This window comes from Porites lutea, chromosome 7, assembly GCF_958299795.1.
Source record: "Porites lutea chromosome 7, jaPorLute2.1, whole genome shotgun sequence".
NCBI lineage: Eukaryota > Metazoa > Cnidaria > Anthozoa > Scleractinia > Poritidae > Porites > Porites lutea.
The window spans coordinates 24,199,318-24,212,833 of record NC_133207.1 but is presented as its reverse complement, the minus strand read 5'-3'; the positions used below and the strand labels follow the sequence as shown (position 1 = coordinate 24,212,833).

Below are 13,516 nucleotides of genomic sequence, written 5' to 3'. Positions count from 1 at the left end.
ATTGTCGGAGAAAAATCAATCACTCATGTCATGTCTACATCCTAATATAAGTATTTATAGAACCATTAAAATTCTTATCTGCAATGAGGTGCCAACAAGTTTCAAGTATGGGTGCGATATGTTCTGATAAAAACCTGGATTGTTTTAATAGCACTTTAGGGGAATTGAAAGCTTGCCTAACTAGTCAAGTTAAGTTGTTGATGATTTGCTTGACCCACTGAAAACGAATACTTAAAAAAAAGGGACGGGATCCTCTTTCGACAAACACACCGCAGAAACTTCCGGCTAGAAAGCACCAGTCTATTTAAAGATCATTGTATTCAGCACATCTAAAGCTTTTAAGGTCCAAAAAGGATTTTGGTTTGGGAAGCCTAGATAAGTATAGCTAACTTTAAAGTATACAGCAATTGGAAACAGTTTTTGATTAAACAGTCAGCACGAAGTCAGATATTTTGTCTTGTCTTCATTTGCTGACACTCCTTACCTCAGTATTGATTTCAAATGGTAATGCGCCAAGTTTCTAGAGAAATCAGAAAACTCCAGAAAAAATAGAGCAGACTACCACCGCGAAAACAAACGACTGTATTGGTTGGAGCTTAAACTACACACATATCTGTTAAGATAGAGATCTTTTTTATTGGTTACGGACTGGAATCAAGGGATGTCGAGATGACCCTAAGTTTCTTATCGAGACCGGCGGAACACTCCAGAAACGCAGTCGTGTGTCATAATTGCCCGTTTTGTAAGACTGATAAGCAAAGATTAGCGGCAGTCAAAAACAAGCCAAAGCAAAATAATAATAATAATAATAATAATAATTGAAGAAAGAGCAATAAAGCAATTTAAAAGTTTGCAGTGTACTTAGGACCGACGCGGCAGACTCCAAGTTTGAAGTCCACTTTTGTTTTTCCGATAATATGAACTGTTATTGTCTGTAGTTTTCATTTCAAGACTGAATTTTGTTTGTTAAGAAAGTAGCATTCTTGTGCCTTGAGCCTTATGAGATAAACGTCTTCTTACAATAGAAAGAAAAACTATAAAAAAAACTAAAAAGAGAAGTTTCTGGAACCAGATTCTTATCGCATATAATTAAACCTTTTGCAGGCGAATTACTTTTATATCTGAACGTAAGTTAATTTTCTGTGTGCAAAATACATTCAAAAATTAGCATTAGCGAGAAATTCTCGTTATCCTAACAGTAAAACAGAACAGGTAATAACTTTTCACATGGAAATGAAAAAACAAAAAAAAAAAACTTATTAATATCACAGAAGCTTCAATAGTCCTTAATTTACGTATAACCTTTCTCATTGCTGAAAAAGTGAATACTTGGAACAACAGAATTTAACTTGGCAGGTTTTCGGATGGTTACACCACTTTTACAGCCACCACGCCTACGATTTCCAACTGCGAAAAGGAAACAAAGCACTTATTCTGTCTTTGTTTTTGTCTGCCTTGTTTTTTCTTTTTTTCGTGACGATCAATCGAAGACCTGCAACCTCTAGACGACAAGCGAAAAATGCTTTTCAACACTAAAATAAGTGAAACGTAACCCGAACTAAAGAAATTGTACTGGGTTATTTAAATTCCGCCCACTCCTAATGCAAATCACAACAAGTATACCTCCCGTCAGAACGACCCAGTCGAACAAACTCGTGTGCCTGGCAAAGAAAAGGGGCCACGGACCAAGCTGCGACTGCGAATACGATGCTCACTGTTAAGACGGTTTTGGTGCTTCTGTCTGCTGTGTTTTTAGACGGCTTCGTGTGGGAGAAGACGAAGACAAGAGGAATGTCTCCACAGTCAAGTAAGTTGGACTTTAAACTCTACCTAGGAATTTCCATTGTCGTGCAATGGACTATCTATTAAGGAAATGTATTTGATTCTCCCACACCGTTTTAACATCATAAATCTCAGTTCGTGTCTTTAAGACACGAACTTAAAGTAACTACGTTCCGACAAGAGCGAGACGATGTCAGCTTAAAGTCCGTTAACTCTACTTTGAAGTAAAAGTACATGCGGTGGGATATTAAAAATGGCTTTCCTGTATGCGTAAGGGCCCAGTTCTGTTAGAAAAAACTGGGAGTGTAAGATATCACAACGGCGAAGACAACGAAAAGATAACTAAAAATTGAATTCGCGTTCTTTAAAACTTCAATGCCATTATCCCATTTCGCTCACTTTGCCAAATGAATGCGACTCTACTCAAGTTGAATTCCTAAGAAAAATAGCCAAGTTCAAAACAGGAAAGAGAAAGTTGACGTTGTTTGTCTAATATGTTCTCGATAAACTACGTAAAATTAGGCATTTCAAGTCGTAGTCGTGCAGTGCATGACGGCAAAAAAATGTACCAAAAAGTGTGTCGCACATGCAAAGTCTTATTTTCATGAAACCTGTTGCTTTTTGACGGTTCTCGTTGCCGTCGCCATAATAAAATTATTCAGTGGTTTAAATGAGATAATCTACGTACCTCAAGATCCGTTTTTAAGAGCTCTTTATTCAGTCTAAGCAGTATGCGTTCTTGTTTCTTTTCATGGGAAGCAATGTTTAGATATTACGCTAGGACAAGTTGAAACGGCTTAGAACTTAAATTTGTATTAAAAACACCAAATAAACTCTATTTTGATAACCAGCCTACTTTTTTTCATCATTATTTATTTATTTTTTGTTTCTCTGTGAGCAGATATGGTCTGCCGCGTCCGTAAATTCATAGTGACTCAGACAATAATTTTCCTGTGGAGTAGGGTTTCAAGGCTAGAGAGCTGCCTGATCTTCAATGATAAAATAAAAAATCAAAGAATTGAAAATGGAGAAATTTAGGTCGCAAAGTGGAGATGGAGATTATCAGGGTTAAGTTTTAAGTTTCTTTGGAGCAATGTGTACATGAAAAGATGATCATATGGGAGAGGGTAGAAACTGTTTTACAGCTATACACACTACATTTGAGTACACGTCAGCTAGACCCAGCTATGTAAGACTTCAATGACAGTAATGCGGTCTATTAGATAGCACTCAGGAATTGCTAGACGAATAGAAACCCCCTGAGTCAACCTCAACGCCTAATTCTGGATGCAATTGGGTTATAAAATTAACAGAAGTAATCTTGTCTTGGCAGGATTTGATAGAGTGCCTAGAAAACAAGTAACCGCCAAGAAAATTGAACGGTTTTTTCTTCAAAGCGGAAGCAGAAGAAGATATCGAAGAAGTCTCGACCAAACCAAATATGACGTTGTTCTTGTGTTTGACGCTTCTAATTCAATTCGCAAACGCGACTTTGACCGAGGCGTTGAAGCTCTGAAGACTCTAATCAGCAAAGCACGACCGGATACTCACTACGCAGCCATAACGTTCTCGGATAAAGCCACGGTCTCTTTTGATTTCACCGATCCTTCGACAGCGAAACACTATCTGCGCAGTAGAGTAAAGTTTATCGGCGACAAGACAAACACCCAAGAAGCATTCTTAAAATGCCGAACTGAACTCTTTCAGAACAAAAATTCCAAGCTTCGTCCAGGAGCTAAAAAGCGCGTTCTTCTACTCACCGATGGGAGCTCCAATGTAAACGTTCACTTCACCTTGTTTCGTGCATTTCAACTCAAAATGCTCGGCGTGGAAATGTTCGTAATTGGTGTTGGAAACTACATGCCTGGGATCCAGGAGCTGGTTGGTATTGCCAGTACTACTAATAGACACCTGTTTCGAGTTCGAAACACCATGTCACTATTGGACATTACTCGGCTTATTCCACCCTGGAGATACCTTCATCAACACCAGCGCCCCTGGGTTATGGAACGTTACCAATATGGTGAGGACATCAATACCTGATCCATGTCTTTTTGTCCTCTGAAATACCTTCGCGGGACGAAACTGTTTTGGTTTGCGAGTATTTAATTAAGCCTAGCTTACTGTCTTGTTATACATCTACACTTGACCTAGAAAAGGAATGTGGCACGTAGAGTTGTAGGCGGCCAAACACTTAATTCCATCCAATAAAATGACGTTACGTTGGACACCTTGACCAGGGACCAACTCTAGGTGTCCCTCTAGACAGCTGTCTGCATTATAGAAATTAAAGTGAAAGGGTGTCTAGATGTGCGGTTAAGGGTGATGTCTGTTTTACCAAAGAGTCCAAAACGAGATAACTGACTGCATAAGCTCTTACTAACAGGCTAAAGACCGAAGTGCGCTCGGGCGCCAAAAAAAAACAAAAACAACCGAAAACAAAAACACGCAAACAAACAAACAGAAAAAAGTAGGTTCTGCTTCTTACAGTTCGGACAGATAAAACGGTTAAGTAAGCATGATAGGGGTTGTAAAGACCAGCGGTGGCATTTGGCTTATATAGATCCATTATTGTGGTGAACTTGTACTAAGAGATAAGTCGGCCTAAGTTACAAGTCTAAAAGTTGTTTGTACTCGACAGTAAGCCTAACCTGCGTAGCAGGCGCTTGGATGTAGTGGGTGAAAGAGAGAACGGGCGCGTGCGAGCGAGACACGCGGGGCCAAGCGCCTGCTACGCAGGCTACAGTAAGCCTGGTGGCTTTGCCTTAGCGGAGAACAAAGTTACAAAAGTAAGGTTTGCACACAGAGGTTTAATAACTGCAAGCACTACAATCATGATGACAACCAAACGCATTTGCTTACGTACCAAAATTCTGTGAATTCTCTAAACGTCTGTTAAACTACTTACTAGCAATTACAAAAAAGTGACCTAAAAACAAATCCCCAAAGCAATAGAACAGTTGAAAGACAAAGTTGACTAAATAAGCACACTGCAATTCAAAACATGCTTCCACACGTAACCTTCTAAAAGCTTGGGCTGACGGTGCACCCTATTTCCGAACCCCCTACGTTTTAGTATGCTATCTTTGTTAACAAGTATACACTATAATAATGGCAACCTTGCTATCCAATCTAAAACAAAGGTGACATCACCAAGCATATTACAAAGCTCTGACAAAGAAGACCCTAAAGTCAGCGACGGCCTTCCCCAATGAGAATTAGCAATGAAGTTACCGTGACTTGTCAATAATTCAGAGAAAGCACGCGAACTAAAACGTGCTTTCCAGCACGTTGTTGAAATAGTAAGACATAAATATAGGAGGATAATATTGTCGAGACATTTGGTCGCAAGTACCATTTCAAAGAAGAGAGCTTCACTAATCTACCACTGCTCGCGAGACTAATCTTGTTAACCAAGGGTACAGAAAATAAAATGCGTCGCTTTGTTCCAGTTGTTCGCTTCAATGCATGAATAATCTTCAACGACATGAAATTAAACGATAAGGGAATTAATTAACATTTGACGGTTAGTAACGAACGAATCTTACAAATAAACGTAATAATAAGATTATGACAAAAAAAAACTTCCTTTCTGAAAAAGATGTTTAAGAACCTTAACATGTGGCTTATCGTTTAAAATGTCAGGGAAGGCAGTATTCCGGGGGGGGGGGGTTAATCTAGGTGGGAGTGTATAGCTTCCGGTTTCCCCAATCCTGACGCTATTTCAGACCAAAAAATGTCATGTTTCACACCCGTTTTCAAAACCGGCCTCTAAAATCCAGACCCGTTTTCAGGCCTGAAATTACTTAGATTAGACGCCAACAAAAAGATTTCTTAAAATCCATTTTCGAATTTCCATTAATCATTCTTTCTAATTCATTTGAAACTGAAATGGCAAATACGCCCATAATACACACTCTGGTACTTCACTCAAAAACTAATTACCAGATTCCAGACCAAACTGAACAAAGTCTATACCCGTTTTCAGACCGAAACAGCGCCAAAATCCTACCCTTTGGGGCGGTACATACCTATATGTCTTATATATGGAGTACACCCCCCCCCCCCCACCCCGAGGACAGTATTGCAATGATGGGTTGATAGGGTAATTTTCGCAATACAGAAGGTTAATTGCAGCCAGAATCGCTTGAGCGTCGAAGTTCAATATAATCCTGATAGGGAGACAGGCAATCAATTAAGGGGAAAAGGAACGTTTTACAGCAAAAAGTCAAAAGGGATCAAGTGGCTGCATCATTAACCTGTAGGATTTTTTCGATTTTAAGCTTTCTTGTTTAAAGGAAATCTTTTGCCATTACGTAATACAACATATGTATGAGCTCCTCGAGAGTATAACCTTCAAAGCCTCAAATCAATTTAGGTAACTTTTTGCAAAGGGACGTGAGGTTTGAATTTTATCAGTTTTAAAGTTTAAGTCTGTAGAAACCGCTACTGAAGCGAAGCAAGTTATAGACCATGATAACAGTGATATCACGACAAGTAAAAACCTGGTGAAAAGAACAGCCGTGAAAACAATGAAGCAAATCAAATTAAACGGACGACTTCAACCGAAAGCGTAGGTGAAACATATAAAGGGGAGCAGTTGCCAAAAACATTACTAATCAAATTAAACAATTTAACCTCAAGTGCAAGCGAAGTATAAAATTTCTTTAAGACAAGTGATTATGATGAAAAGGCAGTTATAAATACTATAATTAAAACTGATATAAACAAAAAGTGCAGCAAAACAATGAAATACATCCAGGCATTTTCCTTTGATAAAAACAAACAACAACGATGGAAAATTCTAGAAAGGCTTTGGTGCCGAGATAACAAGAAAAACGGTATTGGTTGCTATAGGTACCTTGATATGCGAACGACAAAGGTTTTTGTTGAAAAGTGAAGAGCACTGGAACTTTTCTGTAGAATAAGGCCGATACGGTACAATAGAGATAGAAAACGAAGCGTGAAAGTGTTGTGTGGCCTTTCTAAGTAAGCTCCGGAAATTTCTTTGTCACTGGTTTTAACAAACATCCGTTTCTCTTGGAGTCTGTTCAACAGTATTTTATTCCCGCTTTAAATAGGGCTCTCCTTTTCTCGAAAGTTTGTCTTTCCTTTTCCTTCGAAGAGGTCAAATTCGAGATAGTGCCAATTATCTGTATTCTTTTAGCACATTAAAAGACGTTTTTCTCTTTATGTTTCCTCGAGTAATTTGGACGCTCTCTCTCTGTCACAAAAACGGACAGCTAGAATTGGTCTCTGCTGTTCTTTAGCCATGTTCTTTTATCTCTATGAGATTGACTTTTAGGGCAACTTTAAGATTATTGACTGTATTTGAATGTCGAATTTGTTTTAATCATCTTATTTCAGCTGGTACGCGAAGGTCACACGGATATGCACTTTGACTGAAGTCTACTCTCTCGAAAATTCTGAGAAAGGAAGTTTGTAAAAACTTACTGAGGCAGATCGTCAGCCTAACTCCTGCCATGTGTCATAGCTCGAAACTCCAGACTATTGTTTAACACCCCCTAGGTCTCCTCAATACGTTTTAGTATAACATAATTGGTTCCAGAAGTGTCGACAGAAACGATAAAAGGCTTTGCGTAAATCACAAGGAGATAAATTGATAACCTCAAGTACTCGGCCATTCTACTGAAGACACCTCCAATTCACTAAATAGTCTTGGAACACAGCCTCGAAATGTGGAGGACACTGTTGCATGTGGCAGTCATGTTCGTTTTATGGTGGGAGTGTTCCGGCTTTATCTGGGAGCAGAACAAGATCGTAAACTCGGATCCATGGGAAAGTAAGTGATGCCTTCAGAAACCGAACTGACAGCACCCAAATCCACAAGTTGAGACAAAATTCGAGTTTCCTTCTTACATTACTTTTAGCTTTAGAGGAAAAAAGTACAACACAAAAGTATCAACAGACGTTAACTAAGAATTGAACGAATTTCATTATAGGATTTCTTTTGGTTATGAAAGGGTGCAAATGTTGAAGCCATGCACCTAAACCTTTTCAGGTCTTCATGCTTTTAAAAATTTTCAGACTTAGAGACTACCTCTGATTCTCTCTCTCAGGTTCGGTTTCACACGAATCGTTTAACAAGTGATAACTCACACTTGTTGCCTTTTTCAATAATTCAGCCGTAAAGTTAGGTAGCCCTCGTAGCATGGCGGTTTTGGTTGGGCGCGCAAAGTAAATAACGACGGGCGAGGGCAGAGAAATCGTGAGGACGTTCGCCCGCGTTTTGCGCGCGTTTTTGCGTCTTTGCCGCTTAGTCGTGCTCCCGGTAAAACTGCCATGCTACGCAGGCTAAAAGTTAAGCAAACGGAGGTTTTCTGGTAGCTTTCAGTCATTGCAGCACTGATATTCGTCAGAAAAGCTTCACAGCGGCTTCAAGCAGCGATAATACAAACGGGTTTTTGCAATTAAAATTAAGACACTGCAGACAAGACCAAACACGACGTAGGATCATTGACCTTAAAAAATGAATTCAAAAAAGGACTTAGCATATCTTTTGTTAGCTGTTTGGATAAACAAAGTTTTGTTTTGTCGAAGCTTGACACAGCATGCTAGCTATTAAGACCAACAAAACTATTCAATTAAACTCACTTAAAGAGAAAACCAACTGCGTGTAGTAAAGAGAGACAAAATTATCTCTATTGAATACCTTTTCATTTTAATTAAAACAAAAACAGACTCCATGGTGACATCTTTAGAGTACAATGATAAAATACTTAGGACATTTCAAACTTTGCTTCTCGACTAAGAGTCAAAGAGGACAAGTTTAGAAGTCTCACTAAAGGGTTAAAATTAAAAAAAAAACCCGCTGTTTTGCGCTTTCTGTTGGTAATGTTTCATAGTTTTGTACAAGATGCTTTAAAGTTGTGAAGTAGCTAATTCTTCTGCAAATTTTCGCCTTCGATTTTGCTGCCCGACAGTTCAGGTGAATCTAAACTAGAGGTTGAGTTGGCTGTTAGAAAAATCCTTACGTCCTGACTGTTATAGTGGTCACTTTAAAGAAAGACCGAAGCAGTTGCTGAGATCCTGAAGTGTGTAGTGTGTTCTCTCATATGAAAGCTACTGAGTACCTATTCCTACGGAGCTGTTTATTACGTACATTGAAATTGTTACTCTTATCTTTGCACGAGTCATGCACACTTAAGTCTTCATACAAAACGCTTTCCGCCCTTCCTTACCTCTTCCTTTCACCCCCAGTGGTGGCCAAAGTAAAACAAAAAAAAAAAAATCGCAAAAATCCCAAATTTCATTTTTCAAATTGCCGAAAGACAAATAGTAACATGAGAAAGAACTGTTGGAGAGATTTCATTTGAATGGTCACACCACATGATTTCATCCACAGACTCAAAAGTTACTGAGAACTACATACTAAATAAATAGCACCACTACTGCTGAAGAGGTTTTATTTGAATAGTCACACCGTTGGATTTCATCCAAAGATACAAAGAGTTAGAACTAAATACTGAATAAATAGTAGCGTGTGAAAGTACTGTTGGAGAGCTTTCACTTGAATGGTCACATCATAAGATTTTATCCACAGACTCAGGAGTTAGAACTACCTGACGAGGCCCCATCAAAAACTCTGGGTGTGAAATGGATAAACTTTATTGCTGGTTTCTGAATCCTTATGTTTACGAGAGTTAAAAAAAAACAAAAACACAAGCAATCTGGTTAAGACAGCTTCCAGCTCTTAAACAGCGTGTTGTAATGTTAGACGACTTTAACCAAATCTCATCACTTGACAGGATTTCAGAAAATTCCACCTGCTCAAGTCACAGCCGACAAGTTAATGCGGTTCTTCCTTGGCATAGATCACAGAGTCATTCGACAACTACGTAGAAGACATCGCAGGTCTGCGGACATACCGACCCAGTCATTTGCACAGTTCGATGCGATCTTCATTATAGACTCCTCAGCATCGATACGGCCTCAAGACTACAAAAATACGCTACGGGCTCTGCAGCTACTTACAGGAAAGGCAGACAGAGACAGACGCTACGCGGCCATTACATTCTCATACAACGCCACGGTCCGTTTTAATTTCACCACGCGCCGTGACACCGTATATAAACTACGCAAGATACCTTTCGAGGCAGGGAAAACGAATACTCAAGATGCTCTCGATATTTGTCGAAGGGAGCTCATATTAAACAGCAACTCCGGCGGTCGGCCTGGGGTAAGAAAGCGTGTTTTAATTGTCACTGACGGACAGTCAAATGTGGATAAAGAAAAAACGCTGTATCGCGCGTTGCAAATCAAAGCTATGGGCACACAAATGTTCGTGATAGCCGTTGGCCGCTACCTCAGAGGTATGTCGGAGATCGTGGGCCTGGCGAGCTCCACCGACGCCCACCTTTATCGCGTGCGTGATGTTCACGGGCTGATGCGAGTGGTAAGGTTGATTCCGCCGTGGCACATCATGAGAGAGTACTTACATCACTCTTGGCTGAACGGCATGTTAGCACGCCCAGTTACACGCTGAAAGAGTACCTGGTGTTTCGGCTTACAGAGCTTACAGAGCATTAGCAATACTGTTAAGCAACGACACCTCAAAAAATAACAATTCGCTGATCGTCCGAAAGCATCAAGTAGACTAAAGAACGAGTCTATCAGTCTTGGCAACAGTAGTACTGAGTCAGTGTTTCATCCGAGAATAGACTAATTGATTTGTATAATTGATTTTAAAAGACTAGGTCCCTGCAGTAGTTTTGCACTCGCTTAAGAACGATTACAACGTAAAACTAGACTTTTTACCGTAAACTGAATGGTCAGCTTTGAGATTTGAAAGGTAAATGATCACCATATAGAAAATCACTGAACCTTTCGAGCCCCCACCCCCACCCCCACCCCCTGGGATACTCAACAAATTTAAAACGGGGAGGCTTCGCCTGGATGCCCAATCCCTTACCTTTTTCGGTATACCTTTTTTAAGAGGAAAGGTACCCCTTTCACACAAAATGTTTTTGCTTCAAGAACAAAGAAAAAATATTTGGCCTTTTTAATACATCAGGGGCTTAACTTTAAATAGGAAATTCAACTATGTTTTACTACATTCCTCCGCTACTACATGTACAAATCCAAACTGAGTCAAGCTCTACCGTCCCCAGATTTTGTAAATAAAATCAACCTCAGGTACCTACAGGAATTAGGATCATAAATAAGGTGTGTTCTGTTCCTTAGACGAAATAGTTTGAATATTTAGTTCAGTTTAAGCTTTAGTTCATTAATATCCTATATAACACATCTATATGTCATCATGTACCCTCCTTTCTCTCTGGCTCTCTCTTTTTTTCTTTTTCCTTCTTTAGTATTTTTGTTATCCCCTCTCGATGCAAATGTGACACAAGTACTATATCACAAACAAAGCAAACTGGTAAGAGGATTACCAGTGTTTCACTTTTCATGTTTTAGCGAACAATCCGCGATCACGACATGAGCATACATGTATGTATACAGTACATTAAAGGTCAAACATTAAAACTTTATCAATGTATAAAAATCAAATTAGTTTTGCTTGCAGTTCATTAAACGATTAGTTGTATTTGACTACTAAAAAGGTTCTCAGTGTAAAACAGTTTTTTTACATGACAAAATTTCACCTAGAATAATTGACTCTTTTTAGCGCTCAATGATTTGAGGTAAATTGGTGCAATTCTGAAGCGCACATGAGGCTATGAATCAAAGTAAGCGATAAGAATTAGTCTTAGAACAGTCAGAAAAATAATCGTCTGTTGTCCGGCACTGCACAATCAATCTTAACTGATTAGCAAGCTCGGCTATATTTTCGCATTTGGCCGATGGATATTTTTTGTTCTTACGCTCAAAAATAAGAGAAAAATTCCACCGGACCGCTAAGCGTCGTGTGCTGCAATAAAGTCCAGGCTATGGAAGCGTTAACTGAAGTTCAGCAATAGAATATTCGACTTCACAGAAGAAGTATTTTTTGGAAGGCACCGATTAAGCTTATCCAGCTGTGTGCCCCCTTTAAAAAGTAAAGCACCTGTTCCGATCTGTTCTCACCCTTCCCTTATTTTGAAAAAATTAATAAAAAACCTGATCGCTAGATATCATATTTAATTTGCACCATGCTAGAGTTGCACTTACGCCCAACGTTCAGGGTATATTAGTCACGAGAGAAGGACTTTCTATCAACACCGAAAAAAGCACCTGAAAACATCGAAGAGTACATAAATGTATAAAGCACCTGTTCCGATCTGTTCTCTCCCTTCCCTTTTTGTGAAAAACATAAAACCTGATCGCTAGATATCATATTAAATTTGCGGGCTAAAAGTATTTTCAGCACTTCAAACACGTGTTCTAAGTTTAAGTAGTAATAATATAGATTGTGAGGAAGGACCACTACTATTAGGTCTCTCGCTTACTGTTTCACTTCACGGCACGGCTCATTTAAATAGATTAACCGCTATGTAGCATATGTTTCCATGTTATTGCATTCTTATATTTGCACCGTTGTGCTATACTGAAAGTTTAAGTGTTGGAAAAAATCCCAAGAAGGAAACCACAATTTGCCCATCAGGTCTAGAAATTCATCCGCCTGTTTGCACCATTCTAGAGTTGCACTTACGCCCAACTTCCAGGGTGTATTAGTCACGAGAGAACGACTTCAGTTTCTATCAACAACGAAAAAAGCACCTGAAAACATTCAAGAGTACATAAATGTATAATGCTTTGGGGCAGACAAAAATAGATTCTGAAAAGACTACCCAACAAAAAAATATCTTCTCCAAAAAGCCTTCGACATCTTTAAGGAGACATTTCTTAATTTTTCATCCTTCAAAAAGTCGCATATTCATGGAAACGATGCTTAAGCGTTGTAACGTGTTTCTCTCAAAACGATAGTTTGTGATCATGGGTTTGTCACTGCATCAGGCAAGTGTTTTTCTCTGAAAGTAAATTCTTCTACTACATGCATCGCGTTGTTGTCGTTAGGTTGCTGTGCGGTTGAGTACTAAAGGTACTGACTGATCGTAATTTAAGACAATAAAACAAAAAATAAAGAAATATAAAAAGGAGTTAAATTGATGACACCACTCTTTTGCAAAAGATAAATTACGAAGTATGGTTAGAAATGGCATGTATGCAGGCAGCCAAAACAGTATTAGTTTACCTTAGCAACAACCTTTGGTGGAAACGTCTAGCATTTAAGTGTTTCACGTTTAGAGCAAAAAAGATAATTATAACTAGGTTAGCTTAACATTAAAATTAGGCCGGAAACAGTGACTTCAAAACAGGAAAAATAATATCACGAGACTTTTGGGTCTATCGGTGTACATGTAGTCAGTACTCTTAAGCGCGAAAACATGGACAATTTTCATGTGCGTTTTCGTTTGGTCAAATGTCATCTAGATCCCCTAACGCAACCATATAACGACTAACTTCTCACTTGGGGCAAAATGTTGGGCTATGGTTGGAGTTTCCATAATCTTATACTAATCCGATCTTTTTGAAGACGATGATAAACAAAGAACGTCAAGTATCACAATTGAATTTCTTAGTAACACAAGTGGCTTTGCTGTTTAATGACTGATCTACAGTTCTTGACGGTTCGCCGAGAGGAAATGCTTTAAGTTTGTTAAGTTCCTTTGAACTTAGCTATGTAAATTGCAGGCCGGAAAGTTCTATTTATTCAAGAGTGCAATGCGAGAGATAAGTCCCGCCGAAAAGTTGGTACCAACAGGGTGTTGATTTG

At 39.0% G+C, this 13,516-nt stretch overlaps 3 protein-coding genes across 3 annotated transcripts in view; 2 read left to right on the top strand and 1 right to left on the bottom strand.

The window, feature by feature from the left end:
- LOC140944654 (uncharacterized) overlaps positions 1-13,516 on the bottom strand; it is a 29,618-nt gene that overhangs the window by 5,725 nt on the left and 10,377 nt on the right. The gene's annotated exons all lie outside the window — the stretch shown is intronic.
- LOC140942739 (integrin alpha-M-like) lies at positions 1,623-4,166 on the top strand. The gene is made up of 2 exons (XM_073391718.1): positions 1,623-1,807; positions 3,116-4,166. The coding sequence occupies exons 1-2, from the start codon at positions 1,708-1,710 to the stop codon at positions 3,823-3,825; spliced, it is 810 nt and encodes a 269-aa protein (XP_073247819.1). The 5' UTR covers positions 1,623-1,707; the 3' UTR covers positions 3,826-4,166.
- On the top strand, positions 7,458-10,372 carry LOC140942738 (cartilage matrix protein-like). Its single transcript, XM_073391717.1, has 2 exons — positions 7,458-7,585; positions 9,552-10,372. Exons 1-2 carry the CDS (start codon positions 7,480-7,482, stop codon positions 10,286-10,288), a joined length of 843 nt encoding a protein of 280 aa, XP_073247818.1. The 5' UTR covers positions 7,458-7,479; the 3' UTR covers positions 10,289-10,372.